Raw genomic sequence first — 19,620 nt, 5'->3', positions numbered from 1 at the left:
TAAACTTTATACTTCTTTTCCTCTAAACAAGAAATTTCTAATGTGTTGATAACTCATTTGAAATGTTCAGTGTGACGATGCAACTGCTTAGATACATATTTACTGTTGGAAGTAATTTCAGTCCTTAAGAGGGATTGAATGTTAGTCTTTGTCAAACTGGAGCTTTTGAGTCCTGCCTTGTTATGGTGCTCTACTGCAATGCTAAAAATATCACTGTGATATTGATTCATTGTTGATATTTTTCAAGGCAAACAAGAAGTGTGAGGAGGCTCGCCATGAGAAGGAGACGATGGTGATGAAATACGTCCGAGGGGAGAAGGAGTCACTTGACCTCCGAAAGGAAAAGGAGGTCCTGGAGAGGAGACTGAGAGATGCAAACAAAGAAGTAGAAAAGCTCACAAATAAAATCAAACAACTTTCTCAGGAAAAAGGAAGATTGCACCAGCTCTATGAAACTAAGGTACTCCAAGTACTGCTGTGTGACTTGATCAAAAGCACTGTCAGAACAACCTTATCACTTGTTTGCTGTTGTGCTTGGTAAAAGAAGCCTGTTCTCATTTAGCTTTTGCTGCACAGCTGTGAAAGTGTCTTTCTTCCAAGGGAGGGGGAAAAAGTTACTCAGTTCTCATTGCAATCTTCTTGAAGTTCTTCTTTATATTTCCCTTCAATATTAGTTTATGAAACATTAGGGATTTTTTTTGGTGAAATTGAGAAGACAGTTGCAGATGTCTAGATTCTGAAGTAATTTCTAGCTTCAGGTTTTTTTTTTTAAAGACTGCAATGGTGTTAAATTATTGCGGCCTTTTTTTGTTGTTTCTCAATGTTTTCATTCTGTATTTCCTCTTTTGTACTACTAAAAATTGATAAAAAGCAATAGAATAATAGAATTTTTCATCCAAAATTTTGCCACTTGTTTTTAGAAAGCAGTAAGAGATTATTATAAAATGATCCAAGTCTTTTTGTATTGTTCTTCGCAGCTGTGCTTTACAATTCTATTTCATGTGGAAGATCCAAAAATTAATAATTCCCTAGAAACTACCCTTCTGAAGCAAAAATCACCTCTGTGGTGCTTTGTCTTTTCACAGATATGCAAAATTACAATATACTAACAGTAACGCAACCTTACCTTGCTATTCAAACCACAGCAGTAATGGGTTTTTTTTTTCCACTGGATTAAAACATTATTGGGCATTCTGAAATGTGTGCATGATTTTGCAAAACCCAGACATTAGGGGAAAAAATACAACTTGATAACTGGACAAGAGTTTTGTTGTTGTAGAAACACTGGATCATTTAATTCTATAAAAATCTTATGAAATTTTCTCAGGATGGTGAAGCCACTCGACTCAACAAAGAAATAGAAAAATTGAAAGAAGAAATCAATTCTCATATTATCAAAGTAAAATGGGCTCAGAACAAATTGAAAACAGAACTGAATTCACACAAGGTGGGTGAAGCGGTGCTGATATCATGACATGAAAATAGAGTGATGTAGTTTTCACAATATTTACTTTTTATGTACTGTTTCTAATGCGGTGTTTGTTTAATTTGAATACTTGCAGCAAAAGTCAGAGTAGTGCTCTCAAATAGTGAGACTGAAATGGAAATGTTGAAAGGATGTGAAGGGAGGCTGTACTGGGGGATTCTCTTTAATTTGGTCATCAAATTTTAATTTGTTGCAAAGTTTGTTTTTTGGGGAGTTATTTGTTTTAAATGACTGTTACCTTAGTTTTTAAGTGATAGAATTAAATCTCCTATCTGAAAATGTGCATGGCATATGAAGAAGAGATCCTTTTGTTGTGCTTTCAGTGTTGGCTCAAATGGAATTACATAAATTAACAGCTGAATGGAAGCAAGGGGGAAAATAGTGTTGGACTTTTTGTTTTGTGAATTCTTTTCAGACTGAAAATGAAGTTTTATTAAGAGAAATGTGCTTTTCAGATGAAGTTAAGTAAATGGGTATTACTAGGTTTAACCCATTCTTTTAATTACTGTTTTTGTAGGAGACCAAAGATCGCCTCAAAGATGCAATGACAAAATTAACTGAAGCAAAAGAAGAAGGAGATCAGATAAGGAGAAACTGTCAAGAAATGATAAAATCCTATCAAGTAGGCACATTTTCTCAAGATCTCAAATTATTGTTTAGTGCCTGAGTCTTCTTTTTAATTTCTTTCTAGCTTGAGCTGTAGCAGGGAAGAATTATCCTGTGCAAGCTCCAAAGCTGAGATGAATAGTGACTGGTTTTTTACTTTCCTGGAAAGTTGTTAAATAAAAGGGAAAATGTTTATCTTGATCGGCATGCAGCATGGGGGTCTTTCCTGGCATGGTCAGGATTATCAGAGATGTACTTACAGGAAAGGCTCAGTGATGTGAAAAGCTGTCTGTACACTCATAGAATAGAAAGGAAAACATAAAACTCTACTTATATTTCTTCAATTCCTTTAGGAGTCAGAAGAAGTTAAATCAAATGAATTGGATGCAAAATTCCGAGTAACTAGAGGAGAACTAGAGAAACAAATTCAGGAGAAGTCTGATCACCTGGAGGTAAATATGTGGTTAAGAATTCCGTGAGATTATAATTTTGAGAATCTTATTTTAAGATGCTTATAGTTATGCCAGAATCTTTGGGGTTTGTCTTTTTTTGTTGTCTAATACTAAATCCCAGGTGTCTGCCCCCCAGCATTGCTTTTTTGGAGGATCTCTTCAGGTACTACCTTGGATTCACTTTTTAAAAACAAAGTTAGGGGAAAATATGATATAGTGAAGGTGAAAGTCTTGCTTTTCTTCTCAGTTCTTCCAAGAATAAAGAAGTTTTGGGGTTTTGCTTTCCTTTCTGAAGAAGTTAACCAAGCCTTTGGGGTACCTGTTCTGCATCAAGCCCTCTCAGCTGTTGTGGTGGCCTGTATTGGCCTAGATTTTTTTTTTTTTTTTTTCTTTTTTTCTTTTTTTTTGAGGCGCCACTGTACATTTAGTTTTCTCAATGAACTTTTTACCCTCTAAAAAGGTGCATCATGCAAAAATAAAAGAACTGGAAGACTTGAAGAGAACATTTAAGGAAGGCATGGATGAGCTTCGAACACTGAGAACAAAGGTAAAGTGTGCTGATGGGAGTGGGGCTGAACACACAGTACTGAGTTTTTGGAACAAGAATACATTCCATTCCTAATTGTACTTTTACTTTTTTGGGAATAGACAGTGTGGTTAGAGATTGGCTGACATGAGACCAGAAAGGACGCCCAGTTGTTCACTCTGGATAGCCTTTTTTAGGGAGTATGAGCTGATCTGTAACACAACAGTGTTTTGCTTCATGGTGTGCTCCTCATTTGGCTGAAATGTTGAGAAACATTTTAAATTTGTCACCCTGCAAATATTTTCAATTTTCTAAATTTAGTGTAAGTAAAATACTTGTATGCTTCTCCTACCTGTGAAATGAGTTTTGAGTCTGGTAAGGAGGTTGTGCTGTCCATAACTTGTGGGCAGTCTATGGAATAGCATGCCAGTCCCTCTCTCCAGAGCAGCTCAATAGCCCTGTGGAAGAAGGGAGGAAGGCATAGTAAGGGGTTGCCTTGGTAACTGGGGAAACATCATATCTGTGAACCCTGATTAATGGGGCTGATAAGTTCGAGCCTTTGGACAAAACAAGCATTAAGCACACTTGTTCAATTTCTTGTTTGTTTGTTTTTCTGACTCAATTTGATCTGAAATACTTTGGGATATTGTTCTAAGTTGGTTGGAATCACTGTAAAATTAGCACATGAGCTTTGTACAACAGTCTAGACATATGGTCAGAATAATTTAGCTCTGAAGTTTGTGAAACTAAATAGTTTCTGGTTTCATTCTTTTTTTCCATTTAGGTAAAGTGTCTAGAGGATGAGCGCTTAAGAACAGAAGATGAGCTATCCAAGTATAAAGAAATAATAAATAGACAGAAAAGTGAAATTCAGAATTTGCTGGACAGAGTCAAAACTGTAGATCAGCTGCAAGATCAACATCAGAGGTACAGCTGTGCACTTTGACTAATGATTTAAAAGATTATCTGAGATCTATTTGTTTTATTGAAGTTATTTATGCTTTCAATGTATTGTAATTTGAAGAATGCCTGTCCTGATTTAAATCAGTGTTGCTAATACTGAAGATAACCTTGGTGGCCTCTTACAAAACAAGGGGATTGAGATTGATAATTCTAATTTAGTGTCTGTCATTATTAGAATAACAAGTGCCTGATTTCCAGCATACTCTACAGGAAATTACCTTCTAGGTGTCTGCTCAGTGCTTGCTTTATTGAAAGATGGAGGGGAGCAATTAAACTGGAAAGATAAATTGCTTTAAGACTGTGATGGATGAATGCAAGTACTTCATGAAAAGAATTTTACTTACTTGACAGATGCTGTATTGCGACAGTATGGGGCACTTTTCTTTCTAATGGACTGGAATTCATTCTGCAGTGTCGAAGTTTGCTCATTTGAGAATGTGAGGGAAATAATCTCAGGGGAGGGCTGGGCTCATGTATGATCCAGGAGTGTCTGAGCATGGTCCTGTGTCTGTGTGGTACATATGGACTGGGATATACAAATGCTGGCCACTCTGCTGGTTCCAGTGGTGTTGCATAAATGGAGCTAGATAAATGTCAGATAGGCAGAACCACCCATGTGTCTGTCCCTCTCACGCTGGTAAACAGTTCTTATTTTTCATTGAGAAGTATTTCTGTAATTATAGGCCTTCTTCAGGGTTTAGCAAATCAACCACTTTCCATTTGCTGTGTGCTGGTCACCCGAATTGTCATGGTGTCTTCCCAGGGAAACTGCTGTGTGCTAGAAACTACTGGAGCCTACACCTGCATCAGTAACAGTTCTTTTTCACTTGGAATCTCGCCAAATGAATTAAAGTGACTGTGATCAGAGTGTGAAACTACAAATGTGTGTTTCCACCCTCTCAGTGGTTGAGACATGCTTAAGTATGTCTCTTATTCGTATTCAATTTGGATTTTTTTTCAGTATCCTTCCCATGCAACACTTATTATCCCTACATTAAATTTCATATTGTCTTTTATTTCAATTTCAAGGCAGACATCCTGAAATGTATAAAGGCTGTATTACAAAGGGAACATTCAGCTATCTTTGTTCACTGGAGAAATATGATTTTAGGTTGAATGCTGGAAAGAAATTAATGTGTGATCTGGATACTTACCACCTCCAGTGTTCCTTGGTCTCCTTCATTTGTAAATTTTTAAGGATAAGCTAGCCATCTCTTTTAGAATGGTCTAAACTTCTAATTTTGTCTGATCCAACCCTGACTGCTAGTCAGAGATTTCTCCTGTAACGAAGCAAGGTATTTGAAAATGTAAAATACAAGCATACCCTTCTGGCACAGGTTTTTGAATGGGAACTATAGGTGAGATACTTTGCAGCACAAGTGACTGGGTCTTGGCTCTTCTTGGAGAAACATATCATTGCAGGATTGTTGATTTAAAGTGAATTGATCCTCCTCATAATTACAGTGTCTGTCAGGAAATTAAATGAGATGTGTGCTCTTGCTTTGTGTAATTTTAATTTTGTTTTGAAATTTGAATATACACGCTCCCTGTGAGAAGGGTGAGTTTTTTTCTGATGTTAGAAAGTAAAGTTTTAGAAGAGGTGTATAAAATCCTGTGATTGTAGAATTAATGAACTAATATTGCAAGTGCAAATAAGAGGGATGTTTTTAGTCTGTAACATTTTTAACAGCTGTTAAATTTTGGAATTAATTTCCAGCACTTTCTGTAGAACGTTGATAACTGAAGATGCAGCATTTTTCACTCAGATTGGATGTGATAGATCAAAAGTCTCCTAATGGGAGTCTTTCAGTAGAAATAAAAACTTGTTTTGTAGAGGGGAAGGACTTATTTTTGGGGGGAGGAGTAGGGGAGTAAAACTGGCTCTTTGATTCAGAGCTGCAGGGCTTGGATAAGGATGTGTCAGGAATTGCCATACTGCTGTCCTAGGGAAATCCAAACTGGAGTATTTCCCTGTTTCTTAAAGATAAGGCCTCTTACAGATTGGCCGCCTTTGTTGGGTTTACAAACCTTCCTCTTACCTACCAGGTCTGGATTTGAGAGTTTTGTTTGTACCCTGATCTGAAGGTCATATGGAGAAGTTGAATATGGAGGGATGGCCTTCCTTGAGGAGTTAATGCCTGAGTCCTCTACAGGATGCAGAAATCTGTTGTTTCAGCACTGCAGCATGTTGTGAAACAAAGTGGAAACTCCCTTGACATTTCAAATGACTAACAGATACCCCAGGGTCATTAATTGTTCCCCTGCCTTATTTGGATTTGACCTGAATGCTTTTATTGCAATGAAGCTTCATATCTTTAGGCTCAGGTTATCACTAATGAGATACAATTGTTTTGACAGAGATGAACAAGAAATCAATGCTTTAAAGGAAGAAATAGACGGTTTCAATTCTCTGGTTGCTGATCTTCAGAGGGACATTGAAGGTAGTCGGAAAAGAGAATCTGAGCTATTGATATTCACTGAGAAATTAACCAGTAAGAATGCACAGCTTCAGTCTGAAAACAATTCCTTACAGAGCCAGTTGGATAAGCTTTCTTACAGTGAAAGAGAGCTGCAGAATCAGCTGGACTGTGTTCAACAGACTAAAGATGATCTGGTGAGTACAGTGGGCAGCTTGCTTTTGCTCTAGTAAGATGTCTGATGCAGATAAACATGTAGCACATGAATACCACCTTGTATCTTCACTTACCTGACTGTAATTTCTCCTTGAATTTGCCGTTAGTAGCAGTGGGATATGAACACCTCATGTTGCCAAGCTGAAAGAAGTCCTGAGGCACACTGCTGCTGGAATGAGGAAGTGTCACTGTGTTGCTCTTTCTGGCTTTTTGGGGGCAGAGTTGTTCTCTCTGCAACTGTAATTGAAACAGACAAAAGGTTCTAATTTGCCTGTGAAATTCATTACTGTAAACTGTTCCTCACGTCCTGTTTGTACTGTGAGATAAATGTAGTTTTTAATAAACTTAGTGAGTCATGGAAAGTAGTGTGGCTTTGTACTGTATCATGTAGATATTTTGGAGGTGGTTGAGGAATCTTACTACTCATGTGAAGTGCTAGTGTTCAGCCTAAATAATAAATGTAAAGTGTTAATGATTCCCAGGTGAAAAGTGCATTTAGGGATGTTGAGCATGCACTATGGTTGGGCTAGAATTTTTTTGTGTGTGACTGAAAATAAAATCCCTATTTCAGGCCGTCAGGTTACAGAAGGAGGAGGATCAGTGGAAGTCAGAGATTGAGACCCTGCAGGCTCAGCTGGCCTCAGAGCAAGAAGAAGTGTCAGCACTGAGGACCCAGGTGGATGAGCTGAAGGATGACCTGGCTACCCAGAAGCACAAGCACGCAGCAAACCTGAAAGACCTCACAAAATAACTTCAGCTAGGTGGAGATTCTTTTCAATTATGAGTCAGCCCCATCTCAGAGCCCTTCAGTGTCTGGTAGACACTCAGGTCCTGTCGGTGTGTGCTCACTGCTTGAATGTCACGCTGCAGGCTCTCCCTGTCCCTGAAGACAAGGAGAGTGAGCAAGTTAGACGTTGTGGAAACTGCAGTTACAGGCCTTTGTGTTAATTTTCAGTCTAAAATATAACTTTTGAACTGGGCTTAGACATAAAATGAATTATTTATTTCCAAAGAGCTTAGTCTTTGTTATGATGTATCTGACTACTGAAATGTCACTGTAGGTATATGTGGATCCTGATCTGTGTAGGAGTGTATTCAGAAGTTGCCAGAAGTTTCCTATTTGCTGACTGTATCAGGAATTGCTGGTGACAGTTATTTTTTTAGTACATTAAACAGAGCACTTCAGTTTTTAAAGCTGGATATGGAGACACTGATGACTAATTTTGTCTACAAATAGAAGTCATCAAAAACCCAACAATGCATAAGCTCTGAGTGCAAATAGATTTGAAGATAATGAAATGTGTTTGAAATAAGAGATCCTATTGCACTGTGCAAGACAAGTTCCATGTCCCTTTTTGTGCATATAAGAACAGCTGTGTGCTTTCCCTCTTGATCCCTAGTGAGTGAGTGGTGCTTCTGGCACAAGTACTGCTGTAGTGATAAACTTACAAGATGCTGGAATAGAGTTGCCAACATCGGTGGTAGTTTACTTGGCAGACCTAATCAAAAGTAAAATCAAATTGAAGCCTTACTGGTCCCAGTTAATCCTATATATGACATTACACCTTCAACTGGAAATTACAGCACTGTGTAGGGATCATGGTGAGTGTTACATCCAGGCACTTCATGGCTGGGGCCAGAAAGAGGTAGGAAGCTGTTTGGGTTTTATTTTTCGTTACTGCCATTGTCTTTCAGTTGTCATATCATGTTAAATTAGTGCAGGTGATTAAAGGTTCTGTATGTTGGGTAACACTGTAATTTTTAGTTTCTACTCTGCTCTTGGTGATCATCATTTTGTTAATACTTTCAGCACGAAGGAAATTGGATCAGATGGAAAATGGTAATTATGACAAAGAAGTCAGCAGCATGGGGAGCCGTTCCAGTTCGTCGGGTAATGGAGCACATAGCAGGGCTGCCAAACAGCCCTTCAGTCTTAACAAGGTTGCCACAGTGTGCTTCCTCTTTATGTGGTTTGTGCATATGCAGTGTGTGGGCAGCCTCCCATTAGAACTGACAAAATAGCCTCTAAGCAGCAAAATGCATTTGATTGACTGCAGTTGTAGGTGCCTGTTATGTGATTAAAGTGTAATGTTTATATATTTTGGTTCTTTTAAAATACCTGCCTTTTTTATTCCATTGCTTTTATGTTTGGAGGAAGCTCGAGAGGACTCCAGTTTATAGAGGACCCTTTTACATGCTGCCAGAGGCAAAATAAAAATGAGCAGTGGCTTCCAACATTGTTTAATTGCCCTATTGACAGTTGCAACTGTGTAAATGAGAAATCAATTAGCATCATTAGAGACATCAATGGGTTTATGTAATATTCATTACTTTCTATCCAGTTAGAGCTAAAGGAGTGATCTTTGGCACTGAAAATAGCATGTTTCCTTCCTCAATATCTTCGGGTTTTAAGTTGAGTTGGTTCTGTCCAGGTGTCCTGTAATCTCCCTGTGTGAGAGAGACAAATGCTTCGGAAGAACAGCAGAATGTATAGAAAATACTGCGAGCTCTAAGGGATCAGTGCTGCAGTGTTTATATGTAGGGCTTTTGTGAGTCTATACAGTTTTCATAGTATTGTAATTTTAGTTTACTCCAAGACACACATTTAAAATCTGCTCAGTCCTGTGCCAGGTAAACGAACATGAAAGTGTTCAAGTGGGAATAAGCCTTCCTGAAGGGAGCACACTAACTCCAAAGGCAGTGCACCCACAGGAGGGGACTGCACCGGCTGTCCCAGCATGTCACGTATAAACACTGTAAGGATCCTTTAGAGAGAACCCCACTAACACAAAGGGAAACTGGCATCCTGGGTAAAGTATCCTCAGCTCCTGGCAGGTGGTGTGAGTGCATGCACTGCTCTGCTGAGGGCACTTCACCTCGTGTAAGATCTGAAGGAGTTTTTACAGAAGCTGATGTGTTGGCAGGGTCCCTGAACGCACGGAGCAGCAACGAGGACCGGTCACCTGAGAACACTGGCTCTGCAGTGGCTGTGGACAGCTTCCCAGAGGTGGACAAGGCTGTCTTGGTTGAAAGAATACTGAGGCTGCAGAAGGCACATGCTTGAAAAAATGAGAAGATGGAGTTTATGGAGGATCACATTAAACAGCTGGTGGAGGAAATCAGGAAAAAAACAAAGTATGTTCTGTCTTCTGTTCAGGCAGGTTTTCAGTGTTGAGCTGATGCACTAGACAAGTATTCTGGATTTTGTGTAAAGAAAATTGTCTAAATGAAAATGTTTAAAACAGTAAAAATACTGCAGTGACAGTAGACTTTGAAGATAGAATTAGTTTTGGGTTTTATTTCTTATCTTTTCCCAGCAGTTATAGTAATTGCCAGGTTTTTCTCTATTAGTACTATTGCTGATTTTTTTCAGGAGGAATAAACTGGCACAAGTGGGTTTTTGGTAGCAAAATGGTCAGCAGGTGGCTGATTTGAGATGGACTGCTGCCACTGGCTAGCAGAAGAGTCCATTCTCTCCGTGTGCTTAAAAGGGTGCTGATTGTGGGTTTTTTGGAAGGAGAATCTGCAATATTCCAGATGGTACTCTGGTATATATATCCAACAAATGATGTATCTGAGCCAAAGGTGGTCAGTGAGACAATGTGTGAGACAAAATTCCACTTAAATGAAAATCTCATATTCCAGGAAAATGTGTGGAACTTCAGTGAGGAGGGTAAGAAATGCTGGCATAAAGCTGCTTCTGGAAGGTACATTTGCCTGTTAAGAACAGCCCCTTGCTTAATGAGTCCATGCATTTATGCCCAGCTGGTACCATTTCACAGAAAATGATTACAGCTTGGGAAAACTCTTGAGAAGTGACTTTGTAATTTTTTTCTCATGTGTAGAAAGCTTAAGATTCCGTGTCTGGAGTCCTTCAGCAAAGAAAAGTAGACTTTTTACCAGAAAGATCTTTCTTGTCCCAGTAACTTTTCAGAATACTTTTAAATAAGTAAATGCTGCACATTGTAGTCTCTTGATTTGCCAGCATTTCCTGTATCACTACTGGTATCCCAGGTTTTCCTCTGGCATAGAAATTGCAGGAGTAAACTTTTACTGCTTTTTTTTTGGTAATACAGTACTGCTTGAAAGTAAAATTACTCATGTCAGGAATCTAAAGTTATTTCAGCATCAAACTCTTCTCTGCCTTGCAATGCTATGATGTTGTTTTTTTATTTTTTTATCCTCCAGAATTATTCAGAGCTATATTTTGAGGGAAGAGGCTGGAACCCTCTCATCAGAGGCCTCTGACATCAACAAAGTTCACTTGAGCAGGCGTGGTGGGATTATGGCATCTCTGTATACATCTCACCCTGCAGACAGTGGGCTCACCTTGGAACTCTCCTTAGAGATAAACAGGAAGCTTCAGGCTGTGTTAGAAGATACATTCCTGAAGAATATTACATTGAAAGTGAGTAGCTGTGCCAGTTCTTGTGTACATTCTTGTGGTTCTTAGATGCTTCCTTCACTGCATGCTGTGAAAGGCTTTTCAGAAGTCAGCTCATTGTGATTTGGTGCCACTGATAGCATTGAGGTTAACCGGGGAGTTACGTGACATGATGCCATGTTCCTCCAGTTTGGTACCCTCAGAGTATGCTGCACTAATGGGCTGCTGCTTGAGATAAGACCTGGAGTGCCTGTGCCTTCAGCAGGGCAGGGTCTCTCCATGCTCTCCCCTGGGCATGTGGAACCAGGAGCATGGGCTCTGCCTGCCTGGCCCTCCTGAGCTGCTGGGGCAGCACCTCTGCTGCCACGGAGAGCTGGCAGGCTGGAAAATGGTGTGCAGGCTGCCAGCTGGGCTGCAGGGTTGTGCACAAGCTGGAGATCTCTTCCTGTAATCATCATTTCCCTTAAATGCTTAGGGGAACTAGCATTCTACCTTCTGGGCATCCTGTGGAGTACTGGTAACTGCAAAAAAGGACTTGCCAAGAGCTTTGAGTTTTTTATTGAAATGAGTTTGGTTTTTTTCTGACTCTGATAATTTGCATTTGTTCTGGATACTTGAAAGTATCAACCTGCTGACATAAACACTAATTTTGACTTATTAGTGCATTTTGTGCTGATGGATTAATTTCCCTGTATAACTTATCTTATCATTTTTCCCCTCCCACGAAGGAAAACCTGCAAACAGAAATAGAACGGCTTATTAAACACAAGCATGAACTGGAACAGAGAATAAAGCAGACATAACTAAAACTTCTGGGGACTAACCAATGTGAAGATGCAGAAGAGGCAGGTGCTACAGACCACTGTGTTTTGCATTCTGCCTGCCAGCACAAGCATCTGGGTTTTTGCAAAAGAAGCCTTTGGCCACACAGGCTCACTTGTGTGAGAGATCTGCAGGGTTTGGCATCTGTGTGGTTCCGTCTACCCAGTACCCCAGAGCCTGAGGTACTGCTGGAATTCACTGCACACTACATTTATCTGAAACTTCTATTTGAATTACAGATGCTTTGCAGTGCAGACTGTTTGGAGTGAGTTGCCATGAGATTTTAATTTCTGCACTGTGTAGTTAATCAGTCTCTTAATGATGGAGCTTGAAAAAAAAATAAAGCCAATTATGTCTTAGTTGCTATTGAACATATCCAGTGTTACTGAGCTTTAAGGGCTTTCAGATGTTTATTTCCTTTCTTGCATATTATTTCTGATCTTTGGGTTGATTAAGCATTTTTGACATGTGCATGGAATAATGCTTTATTACAAAAGTTTGGGTTTTAAGTGGTGGCCGTAATATTGCATATTTTTTGCTTTAGATTAACATTCAACTGGTCAATTTCTTTATTCCAGCGGAGTGAAACAACAGTAAAACTAAGGAGAATTTGAAAGTGTTCTGATTCAGTTCTTGAGTTCATTTAGTTGAAACCAATGTCAGTTCAGCAAATCTTGTAAACCCTTGATCCTTAGACATGCGGATCAAAAGAAGTTTGATACCAGATAATTGGTTAATAAAGTTCTCTGGGCTTCTGCATCACTAACAGCATTGAAGGAATTTAAGCTGCCCATTGTAAATCTATGTAAGTATATGCACACATGATGATTACATCTGTTTTCAAAGACAGCTGGAAGCTAATGAAACTTTCTCATTAGCTGTGACTAGACTAACTAGTGACAATATTGGTAAGAAATAAGAAATAGATCTAAATGGGATTCTAATCTATTGTTGTGAAAGTGGCACAGAAATCTGTGCGACTCCTTGATTTTACTGTCGTGAAGAATTAATTGGTCAAAGTAACTGAAAACTGTTGCTTAGTCCTTCAGTGGCTGAGAGGGTGATGGGGGAAGAGTGACAAGGTTTGGTTTAGTCACAACATCATGTTCACATTTGAATTCCAGGATAAGTAATGTACAGGATCTGAAATATCTTTATTCCAGCAGTAAATGTGTAGTTTCTGTATCTATCACCTTTTGACCAAAATCAATTGATCAGATCACCGTGTAAATACATACTTCAGGTTTTTATTAAATACTTGAACTTCCTATTGCCATGTAAAAAAGAGTCAATGTACATTTACAATAGCAATGCTTTAGCTACTTTAATCAAAAAGGGGAGTGTGGGGAGAATCCGTCTTACTGCAGGTACTGTTTGCGTTGTACACAAAACAAGGGACCTGAATTTGGCAGCACAGAGAAGGATAATTGATCAGACATCTGGGTGACTTAGGGGTGTGAACACTCGGCTAGAAGCAGCTGGACTGTCTGCAGACTGTTCTGGCCCCCACCAAGACTCTTCTTGTTGCCCTCGAGTGCCTCTTGCTGTAGGCAGGGGCTCCGAGCGGTGCTGCGGGGTTCTGCCCCTCCGTGCTGGCCGCCGGCCCCTGCTCGCCTATTGCATTTCACCTTTTTTTTCCTCATTTTTTTGGGTCAATTTTGGTCAATTTTTTGATCTTTTTTTTTTTGGCTTATTTTTGGCTCCTTTTGGGCCAAATTTTGGACATTTTGGACATTTTTGATCTTTTTTATCATTTTGGGTGGTTTTGGCTCCTTTTGGGTCAATTTTGGACAATTTTGACTCATTTTTGAATATTTTTGGGTCATTTTTTGGCCATTTTGGGTCAATTTTGGGTCAATTTTGAACCACTTTGTGTCTTTTCATCATTTTTGGTACATTTTGGTTCATTTTGGGTCAATTTTGACGATTTCTGTGACTTTTTCTCTCCCCTCCCCTCCTGCCGCAGAGGAGGCGCCGGAGCTGGAGCTGCCCCTCCCCCTACGTGAGGAAATGGGGGGAAATCCCTCAGATTTGGGTAAAAAATGGGGAAATTGGAGAAATTTGGGTGGAAATTTGGGAAATTTTGGAGGGACATGGGAAATTTTAGAGGATTTGGGGTAATTTTGGGAAAAATTGGGGTAAAAATGGAGAAATTTGGAGAAATTTTGGGGGAAAATTGTAAATTTTGAAAAATTTGGGCCAAAAACTAGGAAATTTCTGAAAAATTCTGGAAATTTTGGTGGAAATTTGGGAAATTTGGGGGGACATGGGAAATTTTAAAGGATTTTGGGAGCTTTTGGGAAGTTTTGGTGGAAATTTGGGAAACTTGGGTCAAAACTGGTGAAATTTGGGAAAAATTTCAGAAAATTTGGGAAAATTTGGGTCCAAAATTGAGAAAATTTAGGGAAAAATTTGGGGAAAAATAAGGAATTTTGGGGAAAATTTGGGGAATTTTGGGATAATTTGGGGGAATTTTGGTGGTTTTAGGTAATTTGGGGAAATTTTAGGGAAAATTGGGGATTTTTGGGGAAATTTGGAAGATTTGGGGGAATTTTAATAGATTTGGGGAGATTATTTGAGGAATTTTTGGGAATTGGGACATTTTGGGGAAATTTTGGAGATTTTTGGGAAAATTTCGGGAATTTTGGGGAAATTTTGGAACAATTTTGAGGGATTTTGGGAAATTTTCAGGAAAATCGGGAATTTCCGGGGAAATTTGGAGGATTTGGGGGAAATTTTGGAGAATTTTTATGGATTTTGGGAGATTTTTGGGAATTTGGTGCAATTTGGTGATTTGGGGGTTTTTTGCGGATTTTGGGGGAAAATTTTGGGGGATTTCAGGAAAATCAGGAAAATGTCTGGAAATTTGAGGGATTTTGAGAAAATTTTGGGGAAATTTTGGGATTTTTTGGGAATTTTTCGCTAATTCTGCCTCTCCCCCTCCTCAGAGCTTTCGCTGGAGCCGCTGGAGGAGGAGCCCACGTAGAGGCGGGGCCTAAAACGGAAGTGGGAGGAGCCAGAGCCCCAAACGAGACTCGGGGGCGAGGCCAAGACCAAAGATGGGGCGAAATTCCCAAAGGAATCGTAAAATTATTGAGAAATTCTGGAGAGAATGTATAAAATAAAACGGTGAAAAAACCAACATGGCGGCCAACAGCGGGTGGAGCTTAAACCGGAAGTGTGTGCGTGTAAACAGGAAATGGGTGGGGCTTTGAACTGGAAGTGGGCGGAGAAATCCGGACATTGAGATTCTGGCAATTTTAATTGTCCCTAATGAGTGGGAGGAGCTTCAACAGGAAGTTGGCGGCGTGAAAAGTGGACGTGGGCGTGGTTTAAAAAGGACATGACACCGTTTAAACACAAAATGAGCTCAGGGTGAGAATGTCAAGGGGGCGTGTCCTGATGATGTCACGACTTCTCTCCCTCATTACCATCCCGCCCCTTCCGGCCCCGCCCCCCGAGGTCGTCCCGGAAGTTCCGGAGCCACCGGCGCTCGATCTCGAGGTGAAATCCTGAAATTCTGAGGGCGAAATTTGGGAATTTGGGGAAATTTGTGGGATTTTTGGGGATTGTTCCAAGTTTCTTGGGATTTGGGGGAGAATTTTGGGATTTTTTGGAGATCCTTTGGGGGGGTCGGTGAAAATTTGTTGGAATTTTGTCAAAATTGTTTTAAAATTTGTCCAAAATTCATCAAAATTTTGGGAAAAAATCGGGAAAATTTGGGGGAAAAATTGTGAAGAAAAAAATTTGTAGAAATTTGGTAAAAAAATTGAATCAAAATTCTTCAAAAATTCATCCCAAAACCATCAAAACTTTGGGAAAACTCGGGGAAAAGTTCGGGAATTTTTTCCTGATTTTCCTGGAATATTTTAGGGAATGTTTTGTTAAACTTTTTCGGGATGATTTTGGTCAAGTTCAGTTCTGGTGTTTTTGGAGAAAGTTTTCGCGATTTTTTGAGTCAGAACTTTGGATCAATTTTTAACAAATTTTAAAAAACAAATTATTGAAATTTAATGAAATTTGAATTAAATTTTTCCCAAATTTTGGCCAAAATTTCTCCAAACTTTGCCTGATTTTCCTGATCTTTTAATTACAATGTTTTAATTTTGGGGGGAATTTTTTGGGAACTTTCGCAGTTTTTCGGGGAATTTTGGGAATTTTTCCCCAAATTTCTCCTCCTCCCCCTCCCAGGCTGCTCCTTGACCACGCCCAGCCCCCGGAAGGGGCGGAGCTTGGCGCCATCCTCAGCCGGGATGGCCACGCCCCCGGTGGCCGAGCTTGGGTGGGCTTTGGCCACGCCCCTTTCTCCTAAACCACGCCCACTTCCCCTTCAACCATGCTTTAAGCCCCACCTCTTCATTTCCCTCCACATTATCCCCCACCCACTTTACGCCACGCCCACTTGTCATTCAAACCCCCCCACCGAAGCCCCGCCCACTTTCCTCAACCCGATTTTACGCCCACTCCCGTTTGGCCACACCCATTTAAGCCCCACCCCTTTACCTTTAAGCCTCGCCTATTTCCACTTTAAGCCCCGCTCACACAAGCCCTGCCCACTTTCATTATCCCTGCTATAACCCCACCCCTTTAAGCTCCTCCCACTTCACTTCCCACTTACATTCTGCCCACTGAAGCCCCGCCCCCTTTCCCCCAGACCTCGGTGCCGCTCATTGGTTGCAAGTGGAGCAGCCCCACCCCTACGGCCCAATCAGCATCAAGCTCCCCCCACGGCGTCAATAAACCATGCCTACATGGCCGGAAATGGAGTTGTGAAGCTCGGGGGGCTGCCCTCGAGGGGCTGCGGGAAGCGGCGGGGGCTGGGCTCAGCCCCGCACGGCGCCAGAGGAGCCCGTTCAGCAGCCGGGCGGGGAAATGCCCGTTGGTGGCAGCGTCCCCCTCGAGCCCAAGGCTCGGCAGCGCTGCCGTTGCCCCAGAGCCGCTCCAGCCCGCACAGCGGCAGCTGCTGCGCTCCGGCCGCACTCTGACTCTCTCCGTTTCTCGGTCTCCTGGCCCAAAAGCAGCGCCGGCATCCCGGCTTTGCAAGGCCGGAGCCAAGGCCGCGTCCCCCGCACGGCATTTCCCCAAGGCTGATGCCGCCGGGTCGCTCCGAGGGACGCCGCGCTTGGGGGGGATCCCTGCTCCGGGTTAGTTTGGGGGACCGGAGGCAGGGGGAATGACGAACAGCAGCAGAGCGAAGGGAGCGGGGATGGGATAGGATGGGGCGGGAGGGGATGGACGAGTGGTTTAGGGTCCATAGGGTGGAGGTGTCGGACTCTAAGGTGCCGTCCTGACCCATGGCAGGTGTGAGAAACCGCCTTGCTTGGTGGGAGGGCAGGACTGGATTCGTGTTGTTTGAGGGCGGGGAGGGGATGTTGATTTTCTTTCGTTCTTTCTGCGGCCAAAACCTCGCCGGGCACTGGGTGGGGTTGGCTTTGGGGGGCCCGGGGTCGCGAGGCTTCGAGGGAATTTCCCCGAGGCTCGGGGCTGCTAAAGCTCCCCCCCGGGGCGGACGTTGCGGCTCCCGCGCCCAGCGCCCCGGGGACGCGTGCCACCCAGCGGCACCGGGGACACCCGGCGCTGTCCAGGTGCTGCTTCTTGCTGAACCTCAACCCTCTGCCTCTTCTCCCTGCAGCATCTGCCCCGTGCATTTTCTGCCTCCACGTGAGCCCTGCCCGGCGCCGAGGCCATGGCGAGTCCCAGCCCCGTGCTCGAGGCTCAGGAGCAATCCAGCTCCAGCCAGGAGCAGCAGCAGCAGCAGCAGCGCCGCGAGGAGCCCAACATGCTGTGGCTGGTCAATCTCACGGGCGCCGACCTCGGCCTGCCTCCCATCTCCGAGGATCCCAATGATCGCTGCAGCATCTGGGAGAACCTGGTGAGCCTGGTGGACTTCCAGAGCCCGGGTTTTCCCCTGACCTCCGAGGAGCTCTGCGACTTCCTCGACATTCCCAGCACGGCCGCGTCCTCCTCCTCCGCCTCCAGCGCAGGCGAGGTGACTGCGTCCCTGCCCCAGACCGTGCCCAGGCCCCCTCCGCCCGCCGAGGACGTCGACTACAAAACCAACCCGCACGTCAGGCCGCCCTATTCCTACGCCACCCTCATCTGCATGGCCGTGGAAGCCAGCGGGAAGCCCAAGCTCACCCTGGCCACCATCTGCAGGTGGATCCGCGAAAACTTCAGCTACTTCTGCCGCGCTCATCCCAGCTGGCAGGTAGGAGCCGTTGGCAGGACTTCAACCCTGGGGTTTGTTCTCTTTTGCATCTAGAGCGCCATCCGGAACAACCTGTGCGTCAACAAGCGCTTCGTCAAAGTTCCCTGGGACAAGGGGGAGCCGGGCAGAGGCGCCTATTGGAAGTTTCACCCTCAATACGCCAAGTGGCCCAAGAGCAGCAGCTCCGAGGGCCGCGGGGCGTTTCCAGAGCAAATCCCGCCAGCCTCCAGCAAGCGAGCCCAGCCAGCAGCTCAGCGTGCGCCCAGCCCGGCCCATGGCAGCCTCGAGGTGGGCGCGGAGCTGCAGCAGCCGCTCCGAGTTCGAGGAGTTTGGGAGCAACCTCTACAGCGATCCCATGGGGAACGAGGAGGGGCAGCAGGTCCCAGAGCAGTTCCCACAGCAGGTCCCGGAGCAGTTCCCGCAGCAGCTCCCGCAGCAGGTCCCGGAGCAGTTTCCAGAACAGTTCCCAGAACAGGTCCCGAAGCAGTTCCCAGAACAGTTCCCAGAGCAGTTCCCGGAGCAGTTCCCAGCGCAGGTCCCAGAGCAGTTCCCGGAACAGTTCCTGGAGCAGTTCCCAGAGCAGGTCACGGAGCAGTTCCCAGAACAGTTCCCGGAGCAGTTTCCAGAACAGTTCCCAGAGCAGGTCCCGGAGCAGTTCCCAGAACAGTTCCCGGAGCAGTTCCCAGAGCCCTGCCCCACAGCCCTGGTGGCCGAGGCTTCTTGCCTGCCCAGCGATGCCCTGGGCGACCCCGAGGAGCCGCACGAGCTGACCGCACTGATGGGCAGCATTGACTGGGAGGCTCTGCTCAGCCCCTCCCTGGAGCATGATTTCCTCGCTCTCAACAACCTGGAGCTGCCACCTTCCACCCTGGCTGAAGTGTTGCCCCTGTGCCCGGCAGGGGAGCAAGAGCAGCAGCAAATCCCCGCTGAGCCCGGCCTCACCACGCCGGGCTTGGATGAAAACCTGACGGCCACGGCTTTCCTGGAGGTTGCCTGGAATGAGGAGACACCGGAGAATCTCCTCCCCAGCTGCAGCCTTCTGGAGCAAGGGGCTGAAAACATCCAGGCCTCGCTGCCCAACACGGATGTCATGGACTTTGTGGACGACCCCTTTAAATCTCTCGTAGAGATGGGCGATTAGACTACATTAGATAGGATAGGATAGGATAGGATAGGATAGGATAGGATAGGATAGGATAGGATAGGATAAGATAAGATAAGATAAGATAAGATAAGATAAGATAAGATAAGATAAGATAAGATAAGATGCTGCTTCCCCTCCTGGGTGGGACCCGGGGGCGTGGGGGGGAGACAGGACCTGAACAGGATGGGGGGACACGGGCAGTGCCCCCCTGTCCCCGCTGTGCCTCCCCCGTCCCCGCTGTGCCCAGCCCCCCAGTGCCCCCCCCCCCATACCTCCCAGCGCCCCCTGCCCCCCCCAGGCCCCTCCTGACCCCCTCAATGCCCCCCTGCTCTGCCCCCCTCACCTCCCCGGCGCCCCCCTGCCCTGTCCCCCACCCCTCCCAGCTCGGCCCCCCCA

The 19,620-nt window shown here is 43.9% G+C and overlaps 1 protein-coding gene and 1 pseudogene across 1 annotated transcript; both read left to right on the top strand.

Moving 5' to 3' along the window:
• The window catches only part of LOC136303458 (coiled-coil domain-containing protein 186-like), a 35,248-nt pseudogene extending 23,265 nt beyond the window's left edge, over positions 1 to 11,983 (top strand).
• A 5,575-nt stretch (positions 11,984 to 17,558) lies between these two features.
• LOC136303438 (forkhead box protein J1-like) lies at positions 17,559 to 19,221 on the top strand. The gene is given in 4 exon segments (XM_066207107.1): positions 17,559 to 18,080; positions 18,135 to 18,394; positions 18,396 to 18,459; positions 18,748 to 19,221. Coding segments are annotated over 4 exon segments (1,320 nt in total).
• The last annotated feature ends 399 nt before the right edge of the window (positions 19,222 to 19,620 follow it).

The sequence above is a fragment of the Chamaea fasciata genome, unplaced genomic scaffold (assembly GCF_029207755.1).
Source record: "Chamaea fasciata isolate MVZ Bird 193981 ecotype frontalis unplaced genomic scaffold, bChaFas1.0.hap1 SCAF_34, whole genome shotgun sequence".
In the NCBI taxonomy this organism is placed as follows: domain Eukaryota; kingdom Metazoa; phylum Chordata; class Aves; order Passeriformes; family Sylviidae; genus Chamaea; species Chamaea fasciata.
This window is presented reverse-complemented; position numbering and strand designations above follow the sequence as displayed.